The sequence below is a fragment of the Bombyx mandarina genome, chromosome 11 (genome assembly GCF_030267445.1).
Source record: "Bombyx mandarina strain Sakado chromosome 11, ASM3026744v2".
Classification (NCBI taxonomy): domain Eukaryota; kingdom Metazoa; phylum Arthropoda; class Insecta; order Lepidoptera; family Bombycidae; genus Bombyx; species Bombyx mandarina.
In genome coordinates, this window is record NC_143218.1 from 4159066 (window position 1) to 4186577 (window position 27512).

The 27512-nt window shown below is 40.3% G+C and overlaps 1 protein-coding gene across 2 annotated transcripts in view; it reads left to right on the forward strand.

Annotated features, from left to right (window-relative positions):
* The window catches only part of LOC114244376 (lachesin), a 67263-nt gene extending 40012 nt beyond the window's left edge, over positions 1–27251 (forward strand). The window contains exons 2-11 of one of the 2 annotated variants that reach the window (XM_028176166.2): positions 7363–7474; positions 9545–9634; positions 9990–10117; positions 16627–16821; positions 17664–17817; positions 18732–18829; positions 19081–19202; positions 19993–20173; positions 20608–20775; positions 21585–27251. In XM_028176166.2, coding sequence (XP_028031967.2) covers positions 7411–7474; positions 9545–9634; positions 9990–10117; positions 16627–16821; positions 17664–17817; positions 18732–18829; positions 19081–19202; positions 19993–20173; positions 20608–20775; positions 21585–21743 — 1359 coding nt within the window. In that variant the 5' untranslated portion in view covers positions 7363–7410 and the 3' untranslated portion in view covers positions 21744–27251. The remainder of the gene's footprint in view (positions 1–7362; positions 7475–9544; positions 9635–9989; positions 10118–16626; positions 16822–17663; positions 17818–18731; positions 18830–19080; positions 19203–19992; positions 20174–20607; positions 20776–21584) is intronic. The other variant, XM_028176167.2, reaches the window with a different exon arrangement.
* Positions 27252–27512: the final 261 nt, after the last annotated feature.

Below are 27512 nucleotides of genomic sequence, written 5' to 3' on the forward strand. Positions count from 1 at the left end.
TATTTAGCCTGCTGCGATGTTATTTTAAAAGTGCAATATCTTCTAAGATACTCATTGAAATCAAATTATATAAAGGGCAAATTTGTTTTAAATTAAATATTTTTAATGAATAACGTATTTATCTACATAAGGATTAATATCATCTTTATAAAAACACCTTCACTAATAATGGTTTTTTGTAGAACAAATTTGGTTAGCATAAAAAGAGTTATAGTGAGCCAACCTTAACATATAGACATATACTCTTGCGGACTTATTTTGAGAACTTTTTAAGGGGAACAATTCTGTCATACATTATTTTAGCGAAACTAGTTATAGCCCTTTCCGCAGCGAACGCAGCCGAAGCTCTCAAAAGTAAAAAAATCCGAATTTAAAACATCATTTATTAGTGCTCCGTTCATATTGGCCTTAGCGTTATGTTAGCCCATAGACTTACTCAATAAATGGGTTAACTAACGCTGAAATAATTTTCCAAATCGGACCAGTACTTCCCGAGATTAGCGCGTTCAACCAAACAATCAAACAAGCTTTATAACATCAATATAGATGGGACGATAAGTTTTTTTTTTAAATTTAGGATACCATGCAATACATCAGCACAGAACATTACAGGTATCATATACATTGATTTCACACTAAATGCTAACACAATTACAAGTACCGACTGCATGCATTGTAAAAAAACAGTTCATTATATAAAAAAAAACTACATATAACATTACATGAAGACCTTACATTATTACAAATAGCACAAGCTTAGAGCGCAATTTAAAGACCTCAAGTTTTATGGACTGTATCGTGGGCTACTTTAGCGCCATTCGTCTTTTGACACGCACCACCGCAGCCACTCTGGGAAATAGAAAAACGCAAAACTTAATTCGATAAACATCCCGCCCGTCACATGGGAATCCTGCTAATTACTGGCATCAGTATTGCGGGGTGGGTCCGTATTCAATGGGGTGACATTTATTCGTGGGGGGCGACGGCTTTACGGCAATTGATTGTAATATGTCGATTTGTTTACAAGAGTGATTTAAAAAAATATTATATAAATAAGATAGTACTTTTACTGGTGGTAGGACGTCTTGTGAGTCTGCATGGGTAGGTACCACCGCCCTGCCTATATCTGCCGTGAAGCAGTAATGCGTTTCGGTTTAAAGGGCAGGGTAGACGTTGTACTGTAAAAATTGGGACATTAGAGCTCATATTCTTTTTTTATTGTTTAGTTAAACGAATGGACGAGCTCTCAGCCCACCTAGTGTTAAGTGGTTACTGAAGCCCATAGACATCTACAACGTAAATTCCGGCACCCACGTTGAGAGAAGACTTGAAGATAGCAGCTATGACTATGCAACAGACTTAGTGCTCATGTTTCATGGTAGGTGGCGGTATCCACTTAGTGATATCTCTCTCTCTCTCTCTCTTCCCAGCTATTTATCCCACATGGTGGTGGGGTCAGCTTTCCTGACTTTACTCCTCCACTTCGCTCTGTCTTCGAAATCCTCGTCAGCAACATTGCATTCTCTCTTGTCCTTCAGCACTACATCCCTCCACCTTGTCTTGGGTCTGCCTCTAGGTCTCCGACCGGGGAGGTCGAGCAGTAGCGCCAAATTTCCGACGTAGTCAGGTGGCTTCCTTTTCACGTTACCATACCATCTCAGCCTACTCTCCTGCATCTTGTCGGCGATGCCCCGTACTCCTAGACTTCCACGCACGTACTCGTTGCGGATTTTATCGAGCCTAGTCACGCCGCACATCCATCTCAGCATCTTCATTTCAGCAACTTGAATGGTATGTACGTTCCTTTTGGTTGCCGCCCATGTTTCGCTGCCATACATAAGAACAGGCCTTATTATGGTCTTATAGATCAAACCCTTGAGCTTAACGGGCATCCTCCTATCGGAGGTGACACCACTTACTTCTCGCCATTTTAGCCACGCTGCGGCTATTCGGTGTTGAATGTTGCATTTTAAATTTCCAGATCTGTGCATCATAGTACCCAGATACTTGTATTGATCGCACATGTTTACAAGTTGACCGTCAATGGAAATTGGACTGTTGTCACCTGGATCTGGGTCATTAAAAGACATGTAATGTGTCTTCGCAACACTCAATAATAGGCCACCGGCCTGTAACTGCTGTTTCCACAACAGGAGTGCCTCTCGTATCTCTGTGCGGCTCTCGGTGCAGATAGCAACGTCGTCTGCATAGATGAAAGTCCACGAGGCTGAGGACTGCGCCACCTCAGTGAGTGAGTCTATAACCATGCCGAACAGAAAGGGACTCGGTACTGAACCTTGATGCAGACCTTCTGCAACTGCTATTGGTTTTGTCTGAACCACTACTGTTCGTACCATTGACCTCGCATCCCTGTACAGATATCTATGAGCTGTACTGATATCTATGAGCTCTAATAACCATTCAACACCAAACCGTTAGATATTTTACCCTCCTCTATGAAGACAAATAAGGCGCCTTGCTTGCCAACCCTTGCCTTCTGTCAGAAATACGTCAAATGTCAAACTACAATGACAGATGCAAATGAATTCAAATTAGACATGTTGACATTTCCACCCTAATCTGCAGGGTCGCGTAATCTTTGATACAATATGAGAAAGGATTTAATACGGAACTCCCACGGGGTTTAAGCTTTTAAATTCACGGGGGCCCGGTCCGCTCGGACTTTGAGCTTTAAGGATTTATTAATTATTTAGATAATTATTTGTACCAGCTAAGCTAACTGAGTTTCTCGTCGGATCTGTTCATTGGGTCGCGATTCCGATATGGTTATAGATTCAGGGAAGCGCTGCTCTTGCTAGGGCTAGTGAGAGAGAAAGAGTATTCTTTATTGTACACCAATAATAGTGCTAACGAATTCTCGCAGGTTGAGCCCGTAACCTCACCTACCTGTCTGCGTGTAGCTAGAATAGCCTAAGGCTAGCAGCGATTACGTAAGGGAAAAAAATACCGCCTTTCAACACGCGCCAGTAACGTAACGATAAACTGATACAATCCCAATCAGTACCATCGCCGCTGAGAACACTAACATGGTACATTCTGCCTATCCCTGACGCGCGAATAATATGTAAGATACATCTAATTAACGCTGCCTACGGGTGCTCAAAATCATAGAGTAAAAAGTAGAACTGTTCAGAAAATCCTTAATTAATTTTAAGAAGTCTTATTTGCGTTCAGGAAGAGAATGGATATGGTTTTTTTTTGTAAATTTCTATTGTTTTAGTAAGTAGACTAGCTGACGTGGTTAGTGGTTGTCGTCGCGCATGAGAGCATTAACGCCATGGTGACAGCCAAATCTCAGCCTATCAAAAATAAGCTTTGCAAGAGAAACACTAAATTGATACGACATAAATCTTTAAGTTCGTGCAAAAGTTCCAAAGCTCCGCAACGCCGAGGGGAGTTCAAGCTAACCTCTGATGGATTTTGACATACGTGCTTCGCAAAAAAAGCGTAATAACAGCTTTGAACTACAAACATTTTGAACTGTAGGGTGTACGTAGGTGAAGCCGAGAATTTAATAATCCGCAAACATTTTGGTTAGGGGTGGCATTGTACGCCCCTCGTATAAGCCGAGGGGTTGAACCACGTCGCACAAGCTATTAAAGTTAGGTTTACCAGCAAAACGGCATCGATGCCTCAGTGCTCTGATCTGTTGAGTGTAATGAGGGAATAGATTCGACAATTGCGTTTTATCAGTTTTCCTAAAATCCATTTCGTAGATGGGTAGACGATCTCACTGCTAATCTGTTAATTAGTTAGGTTATATATTAATACGTGAAGCAAAAACCTTGTATCCCTCTTTACAAAAATTGCGCGGACAGAGGAGTATGAAATTTTCCACACTTATGGAGAATTTAGAAAAGAAGTGCAGAATGCTAATTTTTTTTTAAATTATGGATTAAAAATACATTAAATCAATAAAGAAAACATTACACACACTACCATGTATTTGAGACACACACAAATATATACTCTTTTTGGTTTATTATCAAACTTTTGTTATTGCTTAAATTGTGTAGTCAAATTGAGAATAGGTTAGTATTGTTTATCTTTAATATTACGAGTATTTGTCTATAGTGTAGTCTTGGCGAAATCTGTAACAATAGGACCATAATAATGTTGAAACTTATAATTTCTATTAATTATAGTCGAATTTCGATTACTGCGGGACCACTAGTATTTTAGAAATACCCACACCCCATCAATTAGTAAGTGTGGTTCGCTTACCGTTTAAGTAGCTAGCGATGGTGGTACTCCATCAAGAAAGTACCTGTAAAAACATTAATAGAACACAAATTTCAGGAACGGTACCGATACGCGGTCATCAAAACATTTTAAGCGCTTTTTCGGATAACGAACGCGACGGGACAATGCAAAGCCGCCGTAGTCCGAAACATGTCTCATCGGATCCCCCGGATTCACTCTCGGTGCTTTTAGGCTTCTCAAGCACCGATCCTCGTTGAACTCTTCAGCGTAAGCGAACTCACCCATAGACACAGCCATCTGAGTTTCTCGCCCACTCTTCTCAGTGGGTCGCGATTCTGATCCGGTTGTAGATTCTGCGAAGCACTGCTCTTGCTAGGGCCAGTGTTAGCAAATTCTCTCGTGTTGAGCCCATGAGCTCACCTACCCGTCCAGGCCTAGATGGAATAGCCTCTGAGGCCACCAACAAATAGGGAGAATAAAAAAGCGCTTTTATGCGAATGAAGTTTAGGTCTCACCGCGAATTCTCCTTTATGTCTTCTGAAAACAGGTGTCACGAAGTGGTAAATTGAGTTTAGAAAAAAGAAAGAAGTCGGCTGGAGCCAAATCTGGTGAATGAGGTGGCTACTCGATGTTATTTGTCGAGATTTTAGTAAGAAAATCGTTCATAATGACGGCCTTGTGCGAAAGCGCATTATCACGGTGCAAAATTCAAGTTTTTTATTTATTTTATTTTTTATTGCATAGATGGGTGGATGAGCCCACGGAGCACCTGGTGTTAAGTTATTACCGGAGCCTATAGACTTCTACAACGTAAATGCTCCACCCTCCTTGAGATATAAGTTCTAAGATCTCATATAGTTACAACGACTGCGACGTAGTTACGAGATATAGTTACAACGAAGGGTGGACCTTCAAACCGAAACGCATTACTGCTTCACGGCAGAAATGGGCGGGGTGGTGGTACCTACCCGTGCGGAATCACAAGAGGTCCTACCACCAGTAATTACGCAAATTATAATGTTGCGGGTTTGATTTTTATTACACGACTAGTGGCCCGCCCCGGCTTCGCTTGGGAAGTAGCGCACGCGATGTAAAGAATTTTAGGTAATTTTTTTACATATTGGAGTTTCAGAAAGGATCCTTAATTTTTTTGAAAATATAATAAATATAGCCTATGTCACCCGGGGATAGCGTAGCTTTCCAACAGTGAAAGAATTTTTTAAATCGGTTCAGTAGTTTCGGAGCCTATTCAATACAAACAAACAAATCTTTCCTCTTTATAATATTAAGTATAGATGTTATTCCTTTACCGCGGAAGTCAATTCTTTCTTTCCTCAGATCTGGCCTTTTTCGTCGAATTCACTCTCTTAAATGCTGCATAACCCTGAAATAATCTATATATTAATACGTGAAGCAAAAACTTTTTACTCCTTTTTACGAAAATTGCGCGGACGGAGGAGTATGAAATTTCTTACACTTATAGAGAATATAGAGAACCAGTGCACAATGCTAATATTTTTTTAACATAATGCTTAAAAGATACATTAAATCAATAAAGAAAAAATTACACACACTACCATGTATTTGACACAACACATACATATAAATATATTCTTTGTTTACTGTCAATTGGGAAACTTTTGTTATTGTTTAAAGTGTGTGGTCGAATTGAAAATATATTAATATTGTTTGTCTTTAATATTATTAATCTATAGTGCAGTTTTGGCGAATACTGTGAACGAATATTACGAATATTATCGAATTATAATAGTGCTTGACAATAGAACCATAATAATGTTTACACTTATAATTTCAATTAATTATAGTCGAATTTCGACTACTGCGGGACCTCTAGTTTATTTACCATTTGACCTTCCGACAAGAATGCCGATTGCACAACACCGCGATAGTCAAATAACACAGTCAGCATGACTTTGACTTTTGATCGACTTTGGCGCGGCTTTTTCAGGTTTGGTTCAGTTGGAAAGCGCCGCTCCGAAACTTATCGACTGTTTTGTATGTCAAGCTTATAGATTCACGTCTCGTCAATAGTGACAATGCGTTTCGTGAATGTTGTGGAAGAATTGAATAGTTCTCGTCTAGACTGTGTCAGATCACTGTGTTATAATTTGCGTAATTACTGGTACTGGTAATTACTGGACCTCTTATGAGTCCGCACGGGTAGGTACCACCACCCTGTCTATTTCTGCTGTAAAGCAGTAATACGTTTCGGTTTGAAGGGTGGGGCAGCCGTTGTAACTATACTGAGATCTTAGAACTTATATCTCAAGGTGGGTGGCGCATTTACGTTGTAGAAGTCTATGGGCTCCGGTAATAACTTAACACCAGGTGCTCCGTGGGCTGATCTACCCATCTATGCAATAAAAAAAAGTGTTATTTAAATTGACAAATCTATTGACTATGTTTTCAATCGAAGAGAACTATAAACTGACTGGCGTTTTAGCCTGTTTTCTTTAAATATTTCCACCGTCTCGCCTATTACGACTAAAAGCAATGGTGCGTTCACCCTAATACCAGTAAAAAACTACTCCTAAACCACCCCTGCGTGCAACGAATCAATCCTTAACAAGATATCAAGGGGCGAGTCACCCCTGACTTTAATATTTCAACTAATATCAGAGTAGATCCAAGTGATTGATAGCGAAGTCAAATGGGAGTGTTTCAAAAAAAAATGCACTTTTGGGAGACGTATCGATATTTAAGACTTAAAATTGACTGACTGGGTGGTGCGGTGGTTAGCGGCCCAGACTGTTGCGTCAAGGATCGCCGGTTCGATTTCCTCATAGGGTAACGTTCGTGTGATGAACAGGCTTGTTTGCTGGTTTTGCTCATCGCAATTACATCCCTAACGCTTGGAACCAATGTTTACCGATACTCATAATACGATGTAAATGCAACCATACTACTTCGTATTTAAGGTCGAAATCTCAATCTTACTTTCTATCCCAGCCTTCAACCGAGCCTGTGGCGTGCGAAACTAATTCCTCGCAACTGTGGGCTTCCCTATACAGTCCCGCAAAATCGCCAGGAAATCGATAAATATCCCTACCAATCCCACTTGATCTATGGCCCTGCTAGCCTCGCCTAAGTTCTGATAAGCTGCGTTTGTTTTGATAGATGAAGCTTCGTGAGCGGCACGGCACAGCGGGCTGAGGGGCAGCCAAGATGGAGGCAGGTTGGCTGGTGGTGGTGGCGCTCTTCGTCGCTGCGAGCGCTCAGAACAATCGCAGTGAGTATGACGCTGGAGACTTGGAGAGTCCATAGACAACTGTCATCACAAAAAAATTACTATTTTCTCTCTAGTTATGTAGCTCATGGTCTACCACTAGATGCTTTGCAAAGAAGTCTCAGTTATATATTTATTTATTTATTTAAAAAGTACTGCCACATCACAAACATTTAACATTGAAAACAACTTAAGCTATTTAATTTATGGCCTGATGCATGTGACAATAATGGCGTACATAACGTTGGCAATTCATCGGCTCGAAGATGGAATAATAATAATTAAAAAATAATACCTAATGAAAACATACTTTGAAATTCAAATTCAACAAGTAAAACAGTAATAATTGTATTAATAATAATATATGAATAATTGTATAGCTGCTAACCCATCCAGCAAGCCGGAACGTGATTACTTCGCGACTGAAGCTGGCAGGATAGGTCTCCCAAGAGATGGTGGTGGAGTGTTTGCAAGGGTAGATACCACCACCCTGCTTATTTTTGCCGTGAAGCAGCAATGCGTTTGGACTTGAAGAGTCGGGCACCTGTTGTTCTATTAAAATCGAGACCTTAGCACTCATGTCTCGAGGTATGTGGCGACATTTACGCTGTAGTTATATACGGGCTCGGGTAACCACTTAACATCAGGTAGGTCGTGAGCTCGTAATACATAATAACATTATTTTTAAATAACAACAACCGGCAAATCTCACAGAATACAATACGATATATTTCGCCAAACGAAACACGATATAATAAACGGAACTAACAATAAAGCAATCGTTAGAGTCTGGCAACACCGGAAACGGGTCGTAACTAAGTCGCGCCGCGTTCGGCTCCGCTTCCGGGCGCCATTTGCTTTTACCTTGCTCCCTCAAGATGGACGCCTGTGTTTCGCTGTTAATGCATTTTCGTATTTATTGGTGAAATGTAATTTATTAGCTGTGCTTTCTTTTTGTTTGTTTTTATCGTGAAATATATTAAACTAACACCTTAAAATAAACAGTGTAAGTATTAAGCAAACCTTGGGGCGACGAAGGTATTTCTGTTTTCCCTATGCTATGCGTACCATATGTTCCTTGTAGGACGGGTTCTAGGGGTATTATTAAATTTATCCTATTTTACCATCGCAACACGAGAGAAGAGTAGCAGTTAACCTTCGTACAACCTAGTACAATAGTAATAATATATTGTACAACATAACGTGGGTATGTCGTAACTGGGTAACAATAGCATGTCGGTGACGCGAACCCGTAATACTGTTACGCGCTGGGGTTCGGGATAAATAAAATTCCACCGAAGTATAAATTAAACTGTATTAGCACTTAGAACGCTTAAAACACTTTAAATTTCTCAATTCGCTTCTTCCGCTTCGCTTCGGTTGATCCGTTCGCAGTTTCGCTTCGAGTAGCTCCGATTACTGACTGACTGCGTGCCATCTCTGCAACGCTACAATAGCCGATACGACATCCCTAGAATTATCGAGAATATTCCACACAAGTCGAATATTGTATTCCCGCTATCTGACAATAGATGGCGTTGTACTTCTCGAGCGTTCTAGGTGCTACTAGATCCTTCGATATTCTTTTGACTATTCAGCGACAGATGACGTTACTGTTAGCGGCGTAATAATATTTCCGTAATTCAAAAATTGCTCAACGTGGCTGTAGAAATTTTCGCTTCAAAAAACTAAATATTAGATCTCACAAAATAGCGACAGACGCGTGTAACTCGCTCCGTAAAACCGACAAAATTACGACGAATCGCAACGGAAATTATATCTAACACTAAACGTTGTGATTCAATTAAATCTGCAAACATTTGTGTCTTGCGAACTTCGCAAATGCCGGCGGTAGTGCGGCGACGCGGCGATGACTCCGCGTCATAATTGCGGCTGCCATTATTACTTCCTTCACTCGAATAGTTCGCGGTCGATGGAAACATTCAAAAGTCTAGACGACATTAGTAAGGATACAGCAGCGAAACTATTTAAATGTGATTTTCCACTTACACTGAACAGAACATGAAGGAATTTCTTGAAAGTGCGGATTCAACTATGCTTCTTGCTCCACAGATGATGGACCACGGTTTCTGTCGAGAGGCCACTCGTTTAGAACTGTGGTTGGAGACACGCTGCTCCTTCCCTGCCAAGTCCAGAATCTTGGTAAGTTGACATAATCTTTTTATGTGATTTCAACAATCGTCCTATTTCTCAATGACTTTTTAATGCCTCTCCTCAGTCTGTCTGAGCCCAATGATATTTTTTTTTGTATTGCCTAGTTTGGGTGGCTACCGGAGCCTTTACACATCTGATTTTAAGGGCAACATTGGCGCTGTTGCGTCACTCCTTTGATTTACCCTGGAGCACTACATGTAGGTACACAGACCCTTGTTGTACGTCGCAAATAAGCTGGTCAATCCGATGTGAGACGAGCGTCAGCAGTCCCGTGACAGACGGACCACGTATCAACTCTGCTCGTGTGCCAAACATACAAATTAATTCTAATCACCGATTCCAGGATCCCTGGTACTGCTGTGGAGGCGAGGCCCTGCAGTGCTCACGGCTGCGAGTCTGATGGTCACGCGAGATGAAAGGTTTCGTCTGGTTGATGGTTACAACCTTCAGATAACCGATGTCGGGCCTCAGGTGAGGGTCTAGGAAATTGTAAAATTAATAATAATAGACATAAATGACGTTGATTTAACTAGAAATTTCTCCTCTGCACTCAATACATGCATTCGAGACATTCAAAGCTCAACTATGTACTGCTGTATATAACTAGTCAGGTTATAAGTATTGTCACACAGTAAAAACTTTTCTTTTAGAATGCTGGCCACAAAAAAGTTTATTGAATTCGAATTTCGAATTGTTCATGAAAATAAAAATGTATACTTTTAGAATTTTACTCATTTTTAAATATGGAGTGGACGCTTCAAGAAGACCGTGTTGCAGTTATTGCGTTGCTTCGTTGCGGTTGCGCGCTAATTCAAATTTTTAACATACTGAAAATTTTGAATATAACCAAAAGTTTCGTTTATCGTACCATCAAACTATACAATGAAGACTCTAGTGTAGATGACAGGTCAAGAAGTGGTCGCCCTCGGTCTGTTAGGACTCCAGCAGTGATAAAAGCTGTGAAGGCGCGAATTCAAAGAAATCCCAAACGTAAGCAGAAACTGTTGGCCCTTCAGATGGGGTTAAGCAGAACCACGGTGAAAAGGGTGTTAAATGAAGACTTAGGGCTTCGGGCATATGGAAGAAAAACAGGACATCGTTTGAATGCTCGTCTAATGGACCTGAGACTTAAGAGATACCGCGCTTTGTTGAAGCGGTACGCGGGAAAAAAATATCGGGAAATTCTTTTTTCAGATGAAAAAATTGTTACCGTAGAAGAGACATACAACAAACAAAATGATAAGGTGTACGCACACAGTAGTGAAGAAGCGAGCAACCGTATTCCGCGTGTCCAACGAGGTCATTTTCCATCCTCGCTCATGGTTGGGAGTTTCTTATTGGGGCTTAACAGAGGTACATTTTTGTGAGAAAGGTGTAAAAACAAATGCAGTTGTGTATTAAAATACAGTCCTGACGATCCTTGTGGAACCTGTTTCTCATACCATGTTCACTATCAGGCACTGGGTATTCCAACAAGATTCGGCGCCAGCTCATAGAGCGAAGAGCACACAAGACTGGCTGGCGGCGCGTGAAATCGACTTCATCCGGCACGAAGACTGGCCCTCCTCCAGTCCAGATTTGAATCCGGTAGATTACAAGATATGGCAACACTTGGAGGAAAAGGTGTGCTCAAGCCTCATCCCAATTTGGAGTCACTCAAGACATCCTTGATTAAGGCAGCCGCCGATATTGACATGGACCTCGTTCGTGCTGCGATAGACGACTGGCCGCGCAGATTGAAGGCCTGTATTTAAAATCACGGAGGTCATTTTGAATAAACTTTAGTGTCATAAGAATCTATGTTTTGTTAAGTTCGTTTTGGTATATGAATGGTTACATAATGAATAAACTTGTTTCAATTATTTTACATTAAACATGTGACAGAATTTATGACCTGACTAGGTATAACAAGCTCTACTCCGATCGGGGAACCGAAGCCGGTTCAGTGTGCTTCGTTTGCTGCTAGGGGCGCTGTTCCAACTCCATACAAATTCGAATTAACTTTTATGCTATCGAAAACGTTAAAAAACTCGCACTAAATACACTGGGATTGGTAAATGCTGTAAACAAAAGAGAAAATTACTTTTGAATTATCGAACCAGCCCTTCAGAAAGTCAAAAGCAGATTCTAAAAAATTATAGTGCGCGACTTAAAAGAATTATAAAGCTAACTCAAAAGAGTCAAAACAATTTTTATATATCAAATGCAGACAATAAATCGAAAGCTACATGGAGAATAATTAATGAAAGTAAGGCAAATTTTCCAAAAGAATATATAACACGAATAAAAGTAAATGACCGTATAATAACAGACCCCATTAACATTGCCAACGAATTTAATACCTTTCTTATTAATGCTACTAATACTGATAATGATATTGATAAAATAAACTCTCCGGTAAATTTAAATGAAACACCAGAAATTTTGAAAATAGATACAAGTAATAGTCACAGTACACCTCACTCTTTATTCATGAATCCTGTTATTCCGTACGACATCTTTTTGTTAATGAAATCCCTTAATAACACTCATAGTTCTGGTTATGATAATATTATTACATCGGCAATTAAATCGGTAGCACTTATTATAAGCCCAGTAATTAGCCATATCATAAACTTATGTATAGAACATGGCGTTTTTCCAAGCAAACTAAAAAGATCTGTCATTAAGCCACTCTTTAAGAAAGACGATAAAGAAAACATTGCTTGTTATAGACCGGTATCTTTACTTCCCATTTTTTCCAAAATTATAGAGAAAGTTATTTACGAAGCTATTAACTCCTACTTTGAAAAACATAATTTATTTACACAAGAGCAAAAAGGTTTCAGAAGAAATAAATCAATTAATATGGCTATACATGACCTATTAAAACCTATATATTACAACTTAGATAATCGAACTCCTACTGCTACACTGTACATGGACATGACTAAAGCGTTTGATTATGTGGATCATAAAACCCTTCTAGATAAATTAAATGCTTACGGAATTAGAGGCAATGTCCATAAATTATTAAAATCATATTTAACTGACAGATATCAAAGGGTTGAAATAGACAACATATGTCCACTGAGTAGGACAGTACAAAGCTATCACTCAAATTGGATGAAAATGAAATTCGGTGTACCTCAAGGCAGCGTACTAGGGCCGCTCCTTTTTCTAATTTATATTAATGACTTCCCTAAAGCCATAGAACATCCGATGATTCTCTTTGCCGATGATAGCACCGTCATCTTTACAGAAAAAGAATTAAATTCCTTAGAGTCCGCTATTAACACTACTCTTAAGCTAGTTATAGAATGGTTATTAAGAAACAATTTATTAATTAACCTAAATAAAACAAAAATTGTCACATACCCACAAGAAATACAACACTCTTTGAAAATAGAATATGATGGGACACATATTGAAGAAGTGAATAGTACTAAATTTCTGGGTATTTGGATTGATAATGATATGAAATGGCAAACACACATTGATACAATATGTAAAAAATTAAACCAATATACGTATGCCTTGTATAAGTTAGCGAAAGTAGTAGACCAATCAGCTGTACTGACAGCTTACCATGCATATGTGGCGTCAACCCTTAGATATGCTTTAATATTCTGGGGAAATGCCACTAATACAGAGTACGTATTTAAAGCACAAAAGAAATGTGTGCGTGCTATAGCAAACATTCATGTACCAGACTCATGTAAGCCTTTCTTTCAAAAGTTTAAAATCATGACTTTTACATCGTTATATATTTATGAGGTAGCGATTTTTGTCAAAACGAACAAACATCTGTTTGCAAAACCGCAATCTGTTAGGAATACTTTAAAGATCTCTTCGCTACCTCATAGAACTGCCCTTTATGACAAGAGTTTTTTTAGTATGTCATCAAGAATATTTAATAAACTACCAATAAAAATTTTGAAGACAGTAGATTTACAAGATTTTAAGCAAAAATTGCAAGTATTTTTAATAGATAAGGCTTACTATAGTATGTCAGAATATTTAGACGATAACTTTACATAATTAAGATGATAAAGTAGAATAATTTAAGTTTTATTTTTTATTTTTATGTAGACTTACACCTAATATTTGTACGCTTTACTAGCAGGACATAGTCATACATTTATTAATATTAGCTTATTAATCTTTGTTAAACTATGACCACAAATAATAATAAAATAAAATAAAAATAAATAAATAAACTGATATCGACAACTAGACAAACAGATTAGGTAGTAACATTGTTACCCTCAAAGCTATCGCTCGTTAACTCAGAAAGTAATTTACCCTTATTATTCGGTCTAGTAAAACGAAACACAATGGCGTAAGATACTCCGAGCCACGTCGCTAACGGCGAAAAGAAAAATTTAAACCTAAGCATCGCGAAAAACGCGTAATTGGGCCGTTGAAATATGATAATTGCCGCATAAAAACCTCCGCGGCGTTTCGGAGATCGTTATTTTTTATGTGCGGCAACATTGAATGCGATTTCGCGCGCAATTTCGCTACGGCCATTTTGGTGTATTTTTTTTTTTGACGCGAACAATGGGATTATGACTTTTGAGAGTTACGACTTGTATTGGTGAATCGGTTTGTTTTTGTTTTCTATTGCAAGCTGCTTCCGTATATTCACAAGCTCGGGCCGAGAATGAATAAATACTCCTCACTGAACCACCTATTCATCATTATCATCTTCTGTTCACCGTCCACTGCTGAACATAGGCCTTTCTGATTGATGCCTAGTGCGGTCGGTTCGTTGCCTATCTAATGTGACCCAGCGATTTTTACTAGGTCTCTTCTCAGTGGGTCGCGATTCCGATCCGATAGTAGATTCAGCGAAGCACTGCTCTTACTAGGGCCAGTGTTAGCAATTCTCTCAGGTTGAATCCGTGAGCTCACCTACCGGTCTGCGTGATGTTTGAATTGCCCCTTACCAACGATTAGGTAGGGAAAACTAGGTCTTCGGTCCATCACGTAGTTGGCCGTCCAGCACTGCGCTTGCCAGTACGGGTTACTAATTAAAACTCAATTACTTTGACTGGCTCGGTGGAGCAGTAGTTAGCGGCCGTGACTGTGGCGCCGTGGGTCGCGGGTTCGATTCTCGCATCGAGCAAACATTCATGTGATGAACAGGTTTATTTCTTCTTTGTTTGGGGGCTTATTATGTGGTACTCCAGTAGACGAAATTAATTGAAATTATAAGTTTGTACACTATTATGATTCTATGTATTATCAAAGACGATTTATTATAGTTCTATAATCACAGATTTCGCCAAGACTATACTTTAGACAAAATATATTAAGACAAACAATATTGAATCTATTCTCAATTTGACCACAGATTAATGCCATTCATTCATTCGCAAACTTAGCGGCTGTGCAAATGGGTTCGGTACTCAATTTGCGAACCCGTTTGCGCTTCCTCCTACACTTGTTTACGAATGTCTCACGAATTTCTCCTCCTTTTTAATTCGTCAATAGAACATTGAAGAGAAAAAGAGTTTTGAATTCTTTCCCAGACATCATTAACAGCCATGCTGTATTTATGGGATTTCTTTTGATGAAAATACGGTACACAGTAGACGTCACGATCTATGAAAATAGAGAAACGTCCGTTGCCTTCGCAATCCTGGGCGCAACTGGTCACACGAATGTGTGGGAGACTACGCGAAGGATCGCGGTTCGCGCGCTTTGATGTCTGTTAAAAAACCGACACAGCTTGGAAAACCACGAATGCAACGAAAACTTTGCATAATCATTTGCAAATGTCGTCCTACACTTGCGGGTTTGCGTATTCGTGCGAATGTGAGTGACCGGTATAAAACAATACGAAAAGTTTGACAATAAACAAATCGTATGCATGCGTGTGTGTGTCAAATACATGGTAGTGTGTGTAATGTTTTTTATTGATTTAATTATTATTATTATTTAGCATTATTTATGCATAATAATAAAAAAGAAGACGTAAAGATCTTTCTCATTGCCACCGATAAAGGATCATTAAGAGTCACTCGTGAGCAATAACACCGGGAGCAAGACTAAGCTGCGCTCTCATAATATCACTTTTAATGTCTCCGAAATGTTCCTAATCGAACTTAGCTCGCGAATGACACGAAGGATTCCGGTTTGGCGTTTCATTTCGTTTTAATGTGACGTCGTTAGTTGAAGATTAAACGTTCAGTTAATATCCAAGTCGCGGGCCCTTGATTAACTGTCGGACGCTTCGCAAGGGAGCTCAGGGCGCCGCGTTTCTTAATACGTTCGTTATGGAGATGGGTAAGTTTAGTGTAGAGCGGTAAGACTTATTCGAATCCGTAGTTATAGAGCAGGATTACGATGGTCAAACAGGAGATGAATAGCTATGCCGAAACCTGAATAAAGTGTATGCTTATAAAAAAATTAATTCAACAAAAACGTCACAATTTTTTCGCGTTACGTGCTGCTATCTCACAGTCTACCCAGCGTTTACCAGACAACGGACAATAGGACCTGGGATTATCAGCCTGATTCACTGAGGTTAATCCAGCTGACTTTTCAATCTAGCCACGCTTCTATTTTTACTAAGAGTAAGCCTTAATGTTTCGATGCATAATCCTCTAGTAGCTCATAATCATTTTTGCAAACTGTATTTCGATACGAGCTATTTAAATTGAGCTCGATTCAAAGACTGCGTTTCACCAGCTACGTGCGATGAACGACATCAGAATAATTCACTGAGAACTCAAATTAAATGGAATGAACAATATTAAAAATTCCGTCCTGGAAATACTTGTGCAATTTTCGGGATCAGTCACGCCGGAGTTGAGTTCATCCGTATTATAAAAAATCACTGTGTAATAAGTCTTCCGTCTATTTATTTATAGCAGAAATGCTCCCTTCGTTTACACTTGTGAAAGTGACTCCGCGTGACGGATACTTGTGTGAACTCATTAAGGATTTCATCAGAGCAGCACGGCGACACCAATTTTCGTTTGATTTTCCAGGACGCAGGCGACTACGTTTGCCAGATATCTGACCGAGTGGCTAGGGACCAGGTGCACACTGTGGAAGTATTGGTGCCACCGAGCGTCAGAGCCTCTCCGGAGACGAGACACGTGACGGCCAGACGTGGAGGAGCTGCCGTGCTGGAGTGCCGAGCAGCTGGGAACCCTGTACCAACCGTCACGTGGCATCGATTGGTGAGTTTTAAAATTGGATTCAGAATACGTGCTCCGATGAATTATTCAAATCAAATCAAATCAAAAAAGTTTTATTCAACATAAATGAAAGTACATACTTGTTGAACGTCAAAAGAACTTCGATATGATCTCTTGTTTTTATCGTCACACCGTCCGTTATCGAAGCAGATTTCCCCCCCTTCCCACAAATTACGTGCCCAGAGATCTTTTTTGTGGCACGAACCCATTCACTTTTACAATAAATTCCATTAATCGCTTCGAGATCACCTTTGATATATCGATGTTCAAACGAGACTCCTTAGAAGTATGTAAGCTAAAGCACGGTTGTGCCTTTAGCATCGCTGATGTCCACGAACAACGATGACTACTAATAATCAGGGGAGGTGATTACGACTCATTTGACATTAAACGGTTACAGAAGCCCATAGACATCAACAACGTAAATACTGCCACACACCTTCAGACGTGAGCTCTAAGTCTCAGTTCTACAGTACAACGGCTGCACGAGCCTACAAACTGTAACGCATTACTGTTTCACGATAGAAACCGTTCTGTGTGCTTAGTGCGAGTTTTTTAACATTCTCGATAGCGTAAAAGTCAACTCAAATTTGCTTTGGAGCTGGAATGTTTGCCTACGTTTGCCGCTAGGGGCGCTGTAACAACTCGGTACAAATTCGAGTTAACTTTTACGCTATCGAGAACGTTAAAAAACTCGCACTGAGCACACTAGTGGTTACCACCACTACTCGTTCGGACTCACTGGACGCCCTATCACCAGCAAAGCTGAAGACAGTCCAGTTCTCTGTCTAGTTTTACCAAGCAATACATGACATATTATGAAGCTTTTCTACCAGAACGACAGCAGCTCTCGTCTCGGCGAGGGCCCGCAGCTGCAGCTCTCCCGCCTGGAGCGGCACCACGGTGGGGTCTACGCGTGCACCGTGGACAACGGCGTCGGGCCACCGGTGGTTACAGAGTTCCAGCTGCAAGTGCTGTGTGAGTTAATCTAGTAGAAGTTATTTACCGCAGTCGAAACAAACTAGAAAAGTCACAACGTAGTCACGGTCTTACGAAACCGTAGGCACACCAGTGCTCTGAGGAATTGTTCGAGATGATACCGGCATCTCGTTTTTACCATCGCACCGCCCGCCATCGGAGTAGAGTTCATCCATACTACCTGGAGCCACTGCGGTCATCCACAGTTCCAGAGATCTTTTTTGCCACGTACCATCCGGCTATGGAATGAGCTCCCCTCCACGGTGTTTCCCGAGCGCTATGACATGTCCTTCTTCAAACGAGGCTTGTGGAGAATACTCAACGGTAGACAGTGGCTTGGCTCTGCCCCTGGCATTGCTGAAGTCCATGGGCGACGTTAACCACTCACCATCAGGTGGGCCGTATGCTCGTCTGCCTACAAAGGCAATAAAAAAAAAGAAACATTGAAAATTTGAAAATAGTTTTTTAATGTTGTCAGACGACCAGATAGCCTAACATCTACCAACCATCCGGAATTATCAAACCCTCCAGGGTGACCGTCAATCTTCGTATATAAAAATACAATGTAAAACGAATGTTTCTTACAATTAAATCGCACATAATTTATCTAATTGTCTTAAAACTACAAAATGCTTCCAGTTGAACCATTTTTTCTGCACTGGTTCACGAATTCACGGTCCGCTGGCTATTAAGTTATGACTGGTCTTTATGGACTAATTGAAAACTGATCCTCTAATTGAGGTATGGTATGTACCTTTTTAAAAACTAATAATGCCTTACTGTTTCGCTCGCAATAATCCATAATAGTAAATGTTCATGTCCATGTTCTTGCAAATTAATTACGAAAAACTCCTCTGTCTTCGATTACAATTCCCTAGTATTCCTTTTCATCTTTAGTTTTCTTGTCATTTCAGATCCTCCAGAGATAACGGTGGAGAGATCCTGGGTTCACACTGGCGAGGGGTTCCGGGCTGAATTAGTGTGCACGGTTCTAGCTGACCCGCCCGCTGAGGTGAGCTTTAAGTTTTGAAGAAGAGTGCAGGGGAGTCGTTTAGTGGGTAGGGCTCTAAAAACATCCTTGGGCCCGCAATCTCGCAGTCTTGCTTGCTTGGCTCTGCCCCTGGCATTGCTGAAGTTCATATGCGAGAGAAACCACTCGTCATCAGGTGGGCCGTTTGCTCGTACAAGAGCAAAAAAATACCTACGTCAGCGTCGCCATGTATCGACATTGTTAATACCATAAAGTCTATTTATTCCTCTCAGGTTTCTTGGTACCAGAATTCTTTTCCGCTGAGCGCTTCCGAACGCGTGACGATGTCGGCCCGAGGGAGCAACCACACTTTACTAATAGCTGATGTGCAACCCGAAGACTTCGGGAACTACAGGTGAACAGTTTGAAGTTTAGCTGATGTTGTTACGCGCTGGGGCTCGGGACAAATAAAACTTCCACCGAAGTACAAATTACAACTCTATTTAAAACTTAGAACACTTTAAAATTCGTAATTCACTTCTTCCGCTTCGCTTCAGGTAGTCCGTTCGCTGTTTCAAATCAGACAAATCATCAAAAACAAACAAATTCTGTTAAAACTTATAAGACTTTTATGGTAATCTAACCTTTTTCATTGTCATTATATTATTTCGGAGGCTTCGAATACTGTAGAGTTCACGGACGACATATTGCAATGACGTTAATAAAAACGAAATTAAAGCTCAAAGCAATTATGATTGTGTCTCAACGACCGCGGTATTTAATAGATACTAAATATTCTTACGCCGGTAAGAGTAACTCCATCTGTTATCAAGTAGCAGAAACGAATACCTAAAGAACTAGTAGCATCGAGAACGCTCGAGAAGTGTAACGCCATCTTTTATCAAATAGCCGAAACAGATCGAAACGGCTCGTACTACCGGGAATGTTCTCGTTAAAGCTAGACTTGTATCGACTATAAAAGCGTTGTAGAGATAACGCGAAGGCAGTCAGTAATCGAAACTACTCGAAGCGAAGCTGCAAACGGATCATCTGAAACGAAGCGGAAGAAGCGAATTGAGAGTTTTAAAGTGTTTGTGAAGTGTTTCAAGTGCTCTAAGTGTTTATTACAGTTTTTAGTTGTACTTTGGTGGAACATTTATTTATCCCGAACCCCAGCGCGTAACAACACTTTACTTCGGTTTCAGCTGCGTGGCAGACAACAGTCTGGGTCGCGCTCGTCGTCACGTGGAGGTGTCGGGGCGGCCAGGCCCCGCACGCTTCACGTCGCCGCCGCTGGCTCGCGCGCCCCACTCCTACACGCTCAGCTTCGCCGTCGACAGCTACCCACCCCTTGATGAGCTGAGGCTACTTTACCGTCAGCTGGCCGTGAGTTTGTGTTAATACTATGTAGAGTAAACGTCTCGCAATAACTTTTGAGACAAAGTTGGGATATATTTATTATTTTTATTTCCTTCTTGTCGATTCAACCTATAAGCAACTTTTTAGATCATACCTTTAAAGAAATCAATCATATATGATCACATAGTAAGTAGTACCACTGCGCGTAGGATACGTAAGCCAAAGCGTACCCTACGCTTTCTGAATTAGATATATAACTATAACTTTTTATATTTATGTTTATTTAGATGACTTTGTTATGCTTGAGCTACTCAAGCTAAATCTATCGTATTAACAATAACTCCACCGCTCGGTAATTCATAAACATTAGATTGTAAACAAAAAAACCTCATATATCACTACAGAGGCAATAGTGAGGTTTTACTCTGTCATAACCTGACCATCTCTCTCTTTAACGACAGATAAACGAGTCGTTTCAACAACCAGGACGTTGGCACGACGTCGTCCTGGCGGCGCCGGCTGCCAAGGGATCGTTGACGCACAGAGTCTCACACGAGCTGCGCGGACTGCAGCCCGCTGCCGTGTACGAGGCTATCGTGCAGGCGAAGAACAGATACGGGTGGAACGAGGTCAGATACGTCGTGCTCTCTTAAAGCGACTCTTTCGTCTGTGCCTGGCAATTTCTTGTTTTCAACTGATTTTTGCCCTACCTTATACCCTGGTAGCCTAGAGGTTATTCCAACTACGCCCGGGTGGGTAGGGGTAAGCTCACGGGCTCGACCTGAGAGAATTTGATAACACTAACCCTAGCAAGAGCAGAGTCTACTGCTACGCAGTAGTCTCTAGTCTATACGCAGAGTCTACTGTCGGATCGGAATTGCGACCCATTGAGAAACTCGGTGAGCTGTCTTTGCGTTAGTTCATCTAACGGTTACCGGTGCTTGAGAGGCCTAAAAGCACCGAGATAGGATCCGGGGGATCCAAGAAGACATGTTTCGGGCGACGGTGGCTTTGCTTTGTCCCGTCACGGTCACATAGGACTTCAAGTATCTATTTAAGTAAAGTAGTAAAAAATTTAACGCCATTAAGTTTTCTTTGCTGGTGGTAGGACCTCTTGTGAGTCCGCACGGGTAGGTACCACCACCCTGCCTATTTCTGCCGTGAAGCAGTAATGCGTTTCGGCTTGAAGGGTGGGGCAGCCGTTGTAACTATACTGAGACCTTAGAACTTAGATCTCAAGGTGTATGGCGCATTTACGTTGTAAATGTCTATGGGCTCCAGTGACCACTTAACACCAAGTGAGCTGTGAGCTCGTCCACCCATCTAAGCAATAAATAAATAAATTCTGTGATTTAAGATTGGATACGATGCTTTTGGTAGATTGATCAAGGGATCGAGATTGATTTGATGGATATGCTAAAGTTACGATTGATTGCAGGTCAGCGACATATTCCAATTCCACACTCTCGGCGGGCCCCACACGGCTCATGCAGACGAACTGACCCCGATGTTCTCCGCGGCGCCCGAGCCGCGACTAACCCAGAGTTTGAGTGTACTAGTCATATATACGTGTTACTGGCTGGCGATCAGCCAATGAGAGTCCGCCTTTTAAAATTAGTGTCGCAACGTTCTATTTTTTTCGAATTCGCCCGATCGTTTGACGATTAAAATGACACCAGTTCTTTTAAGCTTTCGAAGTGTTGTAAAGCCGTTATAGACTTTTTAGCGATTTAAGCGATTTTCGTGTAAGCGATATTTACAATTTAAATTTTCTAGCGTTTAATTTTTACAATGTGAACTAACTCGATTTCATCATTCCGCAAATTTAGAACTCATTTCGAAAACTTGGCTATGGCCATGCATTGACAGCAGATGAGTTCATCTCTTCCTTCTCACCTATCATCATCATTCTCCTGTTCTTTTTTTTTTATTGCCCTTGTAGGCAGACGAGCATACGGCCCACCTGATGGTGAGTGGTTACCGTCGCCCATGGACTTCAGCAATGCCAGGGGCAGAGCCAAGCCGCTGCCTACCGCTTCTCCCAGTCACCTGAGGTCGGCGCAACATGTTTTCTCCTTCCATACTCCTCTATCGTATACTATTTCTTCGCTCACTCCCCTGTTACCCATATCGTCTTTTACGCAATCCATCCATTTCTTCTTAGGTCTACCTCTTCTTCTATATCTTTCCACATTCATAGTTAACACTCTCTTGCCAACCTCATTTTCATTTCGTCTCATCACATCTTCCTTCTCACCTAGTATTAAGATATTACTAATCAGCAGCGGCCTGACTGTGCCTCTAACATTGACGATATCCATGAGCCGTATGCATCGTGTGTCTATAAGGAAAATAAAAATAAAACTTGTTTATGTCAACGCTACCCTGAGACAAGAGATTTTGTCTCATCGCAATTTATCTACACCCTACCACGCTAAAGTGTAACCAGTAGTTTAATGTCGGTATTTTAATCACATTACTTGTGTAAATAGATAAGTTTTCACTAACCTACATTCAGTTTTAAGTCAATTTGTATGATTACGTTACGGCCATCAGTAAATTGACTTTTTAGTCTGTATTTACATTAAATTACATACAATTGGTTGCAGTATCAAATAAATCGACTTAAAATTACCTCGTTCCATATCATCTTTCTTAAAACAGATTAAGAATGTACATAATAATATTAATTAATTGAATTTTATAAACTTGACAATGGCAACATTGACATTGTAAGAAGCTAATTGCCATATTAAAAAAAAGAATGTTCGGCTTTAAATGACTGGATGAACCGCTGTCGTAGCGTATCACTTGATATAATATGTCCATGGGCTCGCGCCGTTGATTGGTTATAGGAGATTATAGACAACACAACGTGAATGTCGTCGCTCAAGGACATCAGCAGTACCAGGGGCACGGCCAAGCCGCTGCTGCGTCATATAATAACTCCCCCGCCTTATGGAGAACATTAATGCTTAGCGACAGTGACACGCAGGACTGTGGTACCGATCCGTGCAGACTTACGACCGGTTACCTACATAGAATGATACTTTTGACGGGTTCGATTTTATTTATCAGACGACGTTCTTTGGATAGTTCTGTGGGCGTTTACTTTTATGCATCAATCAACAACAGACACAAAATGAATTTATTATTAATATTTATATTAAAAATAATAAGCAATAAAAACGTGTTAGTGATAGCGTTTATAATAATATTACGTAATAATTATGTATGTAATTAATTATATGTATAATTTTTAAGAACTATTCTTTTACACGGCAATAATTTGTATGATTAGTGTGGCAACATTTTCAATGTTTTTGGGTTGTGCAGAAAATTGACAGATTGCGATGTTTTCGGTCAAGATAATAAGTACTCGCGTAGTTTGTTTAATATTTAATTAAGTCAAAGATAAACAAAAATTGTTTCTATTTAACTAAACAAATGTGTATTTAATAATGTTTTAGTGCAATATTAAGTTAAAATACACTAATTGAAAAGCAATAATTTTAATATTAATTCAAGAAGTGATATATTTTTATTGATCATTTTTAAATTAAGTATCATAATTTATTGCCGATTTTGTGAACTAAACTTTCGTGTTGTATATAAAGTATAAAATATTTATTTAGGATAATACTTAACTCAGTATAATAGCCGGCAAACTTCTTGAGCATTTGTTGACGTAGTGGGGGTAAGTTTGCGCGATAGACATTAACCCCACGAAAAGCACAGCGGTGCTATTCAAAAGGGGTCGTCCTCCGAATACCACTTCGAGCACCCCACTCCCCAATAGGCGCGTAAACACCTCCGCCGTTAGCCCCATCACTCTCTTTGACCAGCCCATACCGTGGGCCCCGAAGGTCAAATACCTAGGCGTCACCCTCGACAGAGGGATGACATTCCGTCCCCACGTAAAAACGGTACGCGATCGCGCCGCGTTTATACTAGGACGACTCTACCCAATGCTTTGTAGACGAAGCAAACTGTCCCTCCGTAACAAGGTAACCCTCTACAAAACTTGCATACGCCCCGTCATGACGTATGCAAGCGTAGTGTTCGCTCACGCGGCCCGCACCAACTTGAAACCCCTTCAGGTTATACAATCCCGATTCTGCAGGATAGCCGTCGGAGCACCATGGTTCCAGAGGAACGTGGACCTCCACGATGACCTGGAGCTCGACCCCGTCAGTAAGTATCTACAGTCGGCATCGCTGCGCCACTTTGAGAAGGCGGCACGACATGAGAACCCTCTTGTCGTGGCCGCCGGAAACTACATACCCGATCCTGTAGACCGTTTGGTAAACCGTCGACGTCGCCCAAAGCACGTCATCACGGATCCTCCTGATCCATTAACGGTGCTTTTAGGCAATACAAGCACCGGTCACCGCCCTCGCCGAACCCGTCGCTTGCGACGAAGGGCTCGACGAGCGAATTAACCCACAGACACAGCCCACTGAGTTTCTCGCCGGATCTTCTCAGTGGGTCGCGCTTCCGATCCGGTGGTAGATTCTGCGAAGCACTGCTCTTGCTAGGGCGGTGTTAGCAATTCTCCGGTTTGAGCCCCGCGAGCTCACCTACACAAGCTAGGGTACGCTGAAATAGCCTCTCAAGGCTATCAGCATAGGTAGGAAGAAAAAAAAAAAAAAAAAAAGTTTGCGCATGGTACACTCACGTGCAAAAACATTATTTACTCTGCGTCATAATGCAATTAAATTATTAAAATCAACATAATATATGTATTTTTTTATATATTTATTAGAACATCAACAAAAAATGTAGGTTAATAATTGTAATAATTTAATCTTGGGGTAAAATAGATATTCCTTCTAATAAGTCAAAACTAGAGCTGTTGCCAGGTCTTGGTTCAGTTGAAGCGAAGCTGGTATTTGTATAAATTTTTTTTCGTTATCATAATCTTGACCATCATCATCATCACTGTTTTCATCACCCGAGTCGCTATCATCGTGATGAGTCGACATAGGGCTCATCGGTGTAGTTTACAACTCGGTCGATTCGGTCTTCTTTTTTGTCTATAATTAATTATTTTTTGAAGATATTCGATTCGTAGTAATCGAATGTTACTTTTTTCAATTACCAGCTTCCGATTATTTTCTGTTCTTTTTTTCCATCTAAAGCCTAGCTCTTTCATAATACGTCGTAAGCTTCATTCCGAGCCATTAAAATTTATATCTTCTTTAAAATTTTCGAAGCCTTTCTACGGTACGGAGTTTCGCTGCTTGTTATGTAGTTATTATGATTACATCTTTTTATTACAGATTGAACGAAACTATCCATTCGGGTAACTTTCTTCTTCCCTGATCTTTTCTTACCCGGAGTCCGAAACACGGCGAGCAAGCCAGAGCCTTTAGCTTCCTTAATAATGCACCTAACAGTCCTCACTGATGGTTTTGTTACTTCCGAAGTCTGTTTTAATTTTTCCATATCATTCTTCCCCTGTTTTATAATAAAGCAATATACGTCGTACACAATTTTTCTACCCTTTCTTTTGAATACTACACCGGTTTGTCGCGGCATAGTGTATGTTTTATAAAAAATCAACAAACACTCAACAAATAGCAATGGCAACAAAGTCCACAAGTAATTATAACAAATAACTTAACGATTAATAACGATAGACTTTAATAATATAATAACTTTCCACTGTACGCAAGCGTACTTTTGGGAGCAAGCGGAATGAGGGCGCGGTGCGGGACGCAAGGTTCGACTGATCTACCAATAAAGCGCTCGATACGATTTCCCCTGCCGTCGCGCCTCACCCTCACCACCAAAGTGATCTAAAATTCGGTTCTGCGCAGTCAAGGTCATTTGCTCAAGATGTTTGCCGGTTACTATACGTGACATTGGAGATGAATTGTCACGTTAGACGATCGTGAATTTCGGTATTAGATTTGGTATAATCAACATTATTTTAGCATAAAACTTCTTTAAAGACATTATAGAGATCGAATCATAAGATAAATACAAATTTTAAAAATGGTTTTTAAAATAATTATATAAAAAACAGTTTATAGCAATAGCAAAGAGAACTAACAATTTCAACTTGTTTTTATCCTGTCGTTACTAGTTAGGATATCAGAGGGTCAGCGGTTGGACTTTTTGGCGGGAACGCAAGGAGAGAAGTTGTGTGATTTGTTTTATTATATTTTGTCTATTTAGTGTTTCTCAGGTTTAAATGTGTAATAACGGTGGTTTATTAACTGTTTAGTATCTGTGAAAGTGCACAAATGTGGGAAAATAAAACAAAACCGATGGACGTAACTTCTCGGAATCCAACAAAAAGTCCACTGAAAGTCTCAGTAAATGACCACCATTTTACTGAGATTATATTTCATCCCATCTCATTTAATTTCACTCTATAATATCATTTTTCATAACAATATAATAAGAATATAAATTAAAATAAGACTCAACCTAAAGGTCATAAAATCCCATAAAAAAATCGTCCTAAATAGACAAAATCAAACAAATCACACAACTTTGCTCCTCGCGTTCCCGCCAAAAAGTTCGTAGTTACACAAATTATACAACACAAAAGTTTTGATTTATACTTACGGAGGGTGGAGGTAAGGAGGACTGTCTCATGCAGGTGTCAAGTTGAGACAATATATAGCTGTGAGCGGACGCCGCAGCTCTAGAGTCCAGCTCGGCTTGACAAGTGCGCGATCATAGTCGTAGTTCGAGCGAAGGGTCCAGACTTTAACAGCTTAATATAATTTTCGACGCCATCTTTGACATAACATCATTAGCTACGGTGACGCCGCGGTAACCGGTCGCTTTTCGGACACATTTTATACACAGAGAATGTGTTCCCTACGTCTACCCTCGAAATTTATAATTTTCGAAAATAGCCTCTATAATTTTGTTAGGTTAGCTTCATTTGTTCTTTTTTGTAAAAATTTTAATAGCTAATTTTAATAGAAGACATTCCTTGATAATTAGACGAATGTAATAATTGAAATTTGTGTAAAAATTAAAAAAGAAACCCAATCGGACCGGCTGTAGTAATATTAATCGCTATTCAATAACAATAAAACGTGAACTCTGTAAAGTAGATAATAAACATAAGTTTATTACAGAAGTATGTTTTATTTAAATACCTTATTTATTGATATTGATCCGGCTTAACCAATATTACTCCCGCTAGACCTGTGGGGTTGGGTGTGGGCTAATTAAGATCGACCCAAAGGCATCGAACCCAGCGCCAAATAGTTGTACTGCGACAAACAAAAAAAACTGAGAATCTTGTTAAAAAAGTATGGATAGCAACAAAAAAAAGATTTTTTTTATTGAAATTTTTGCCTAATTACGAAGACTATTAACATGTTTGTTTTAATGAACC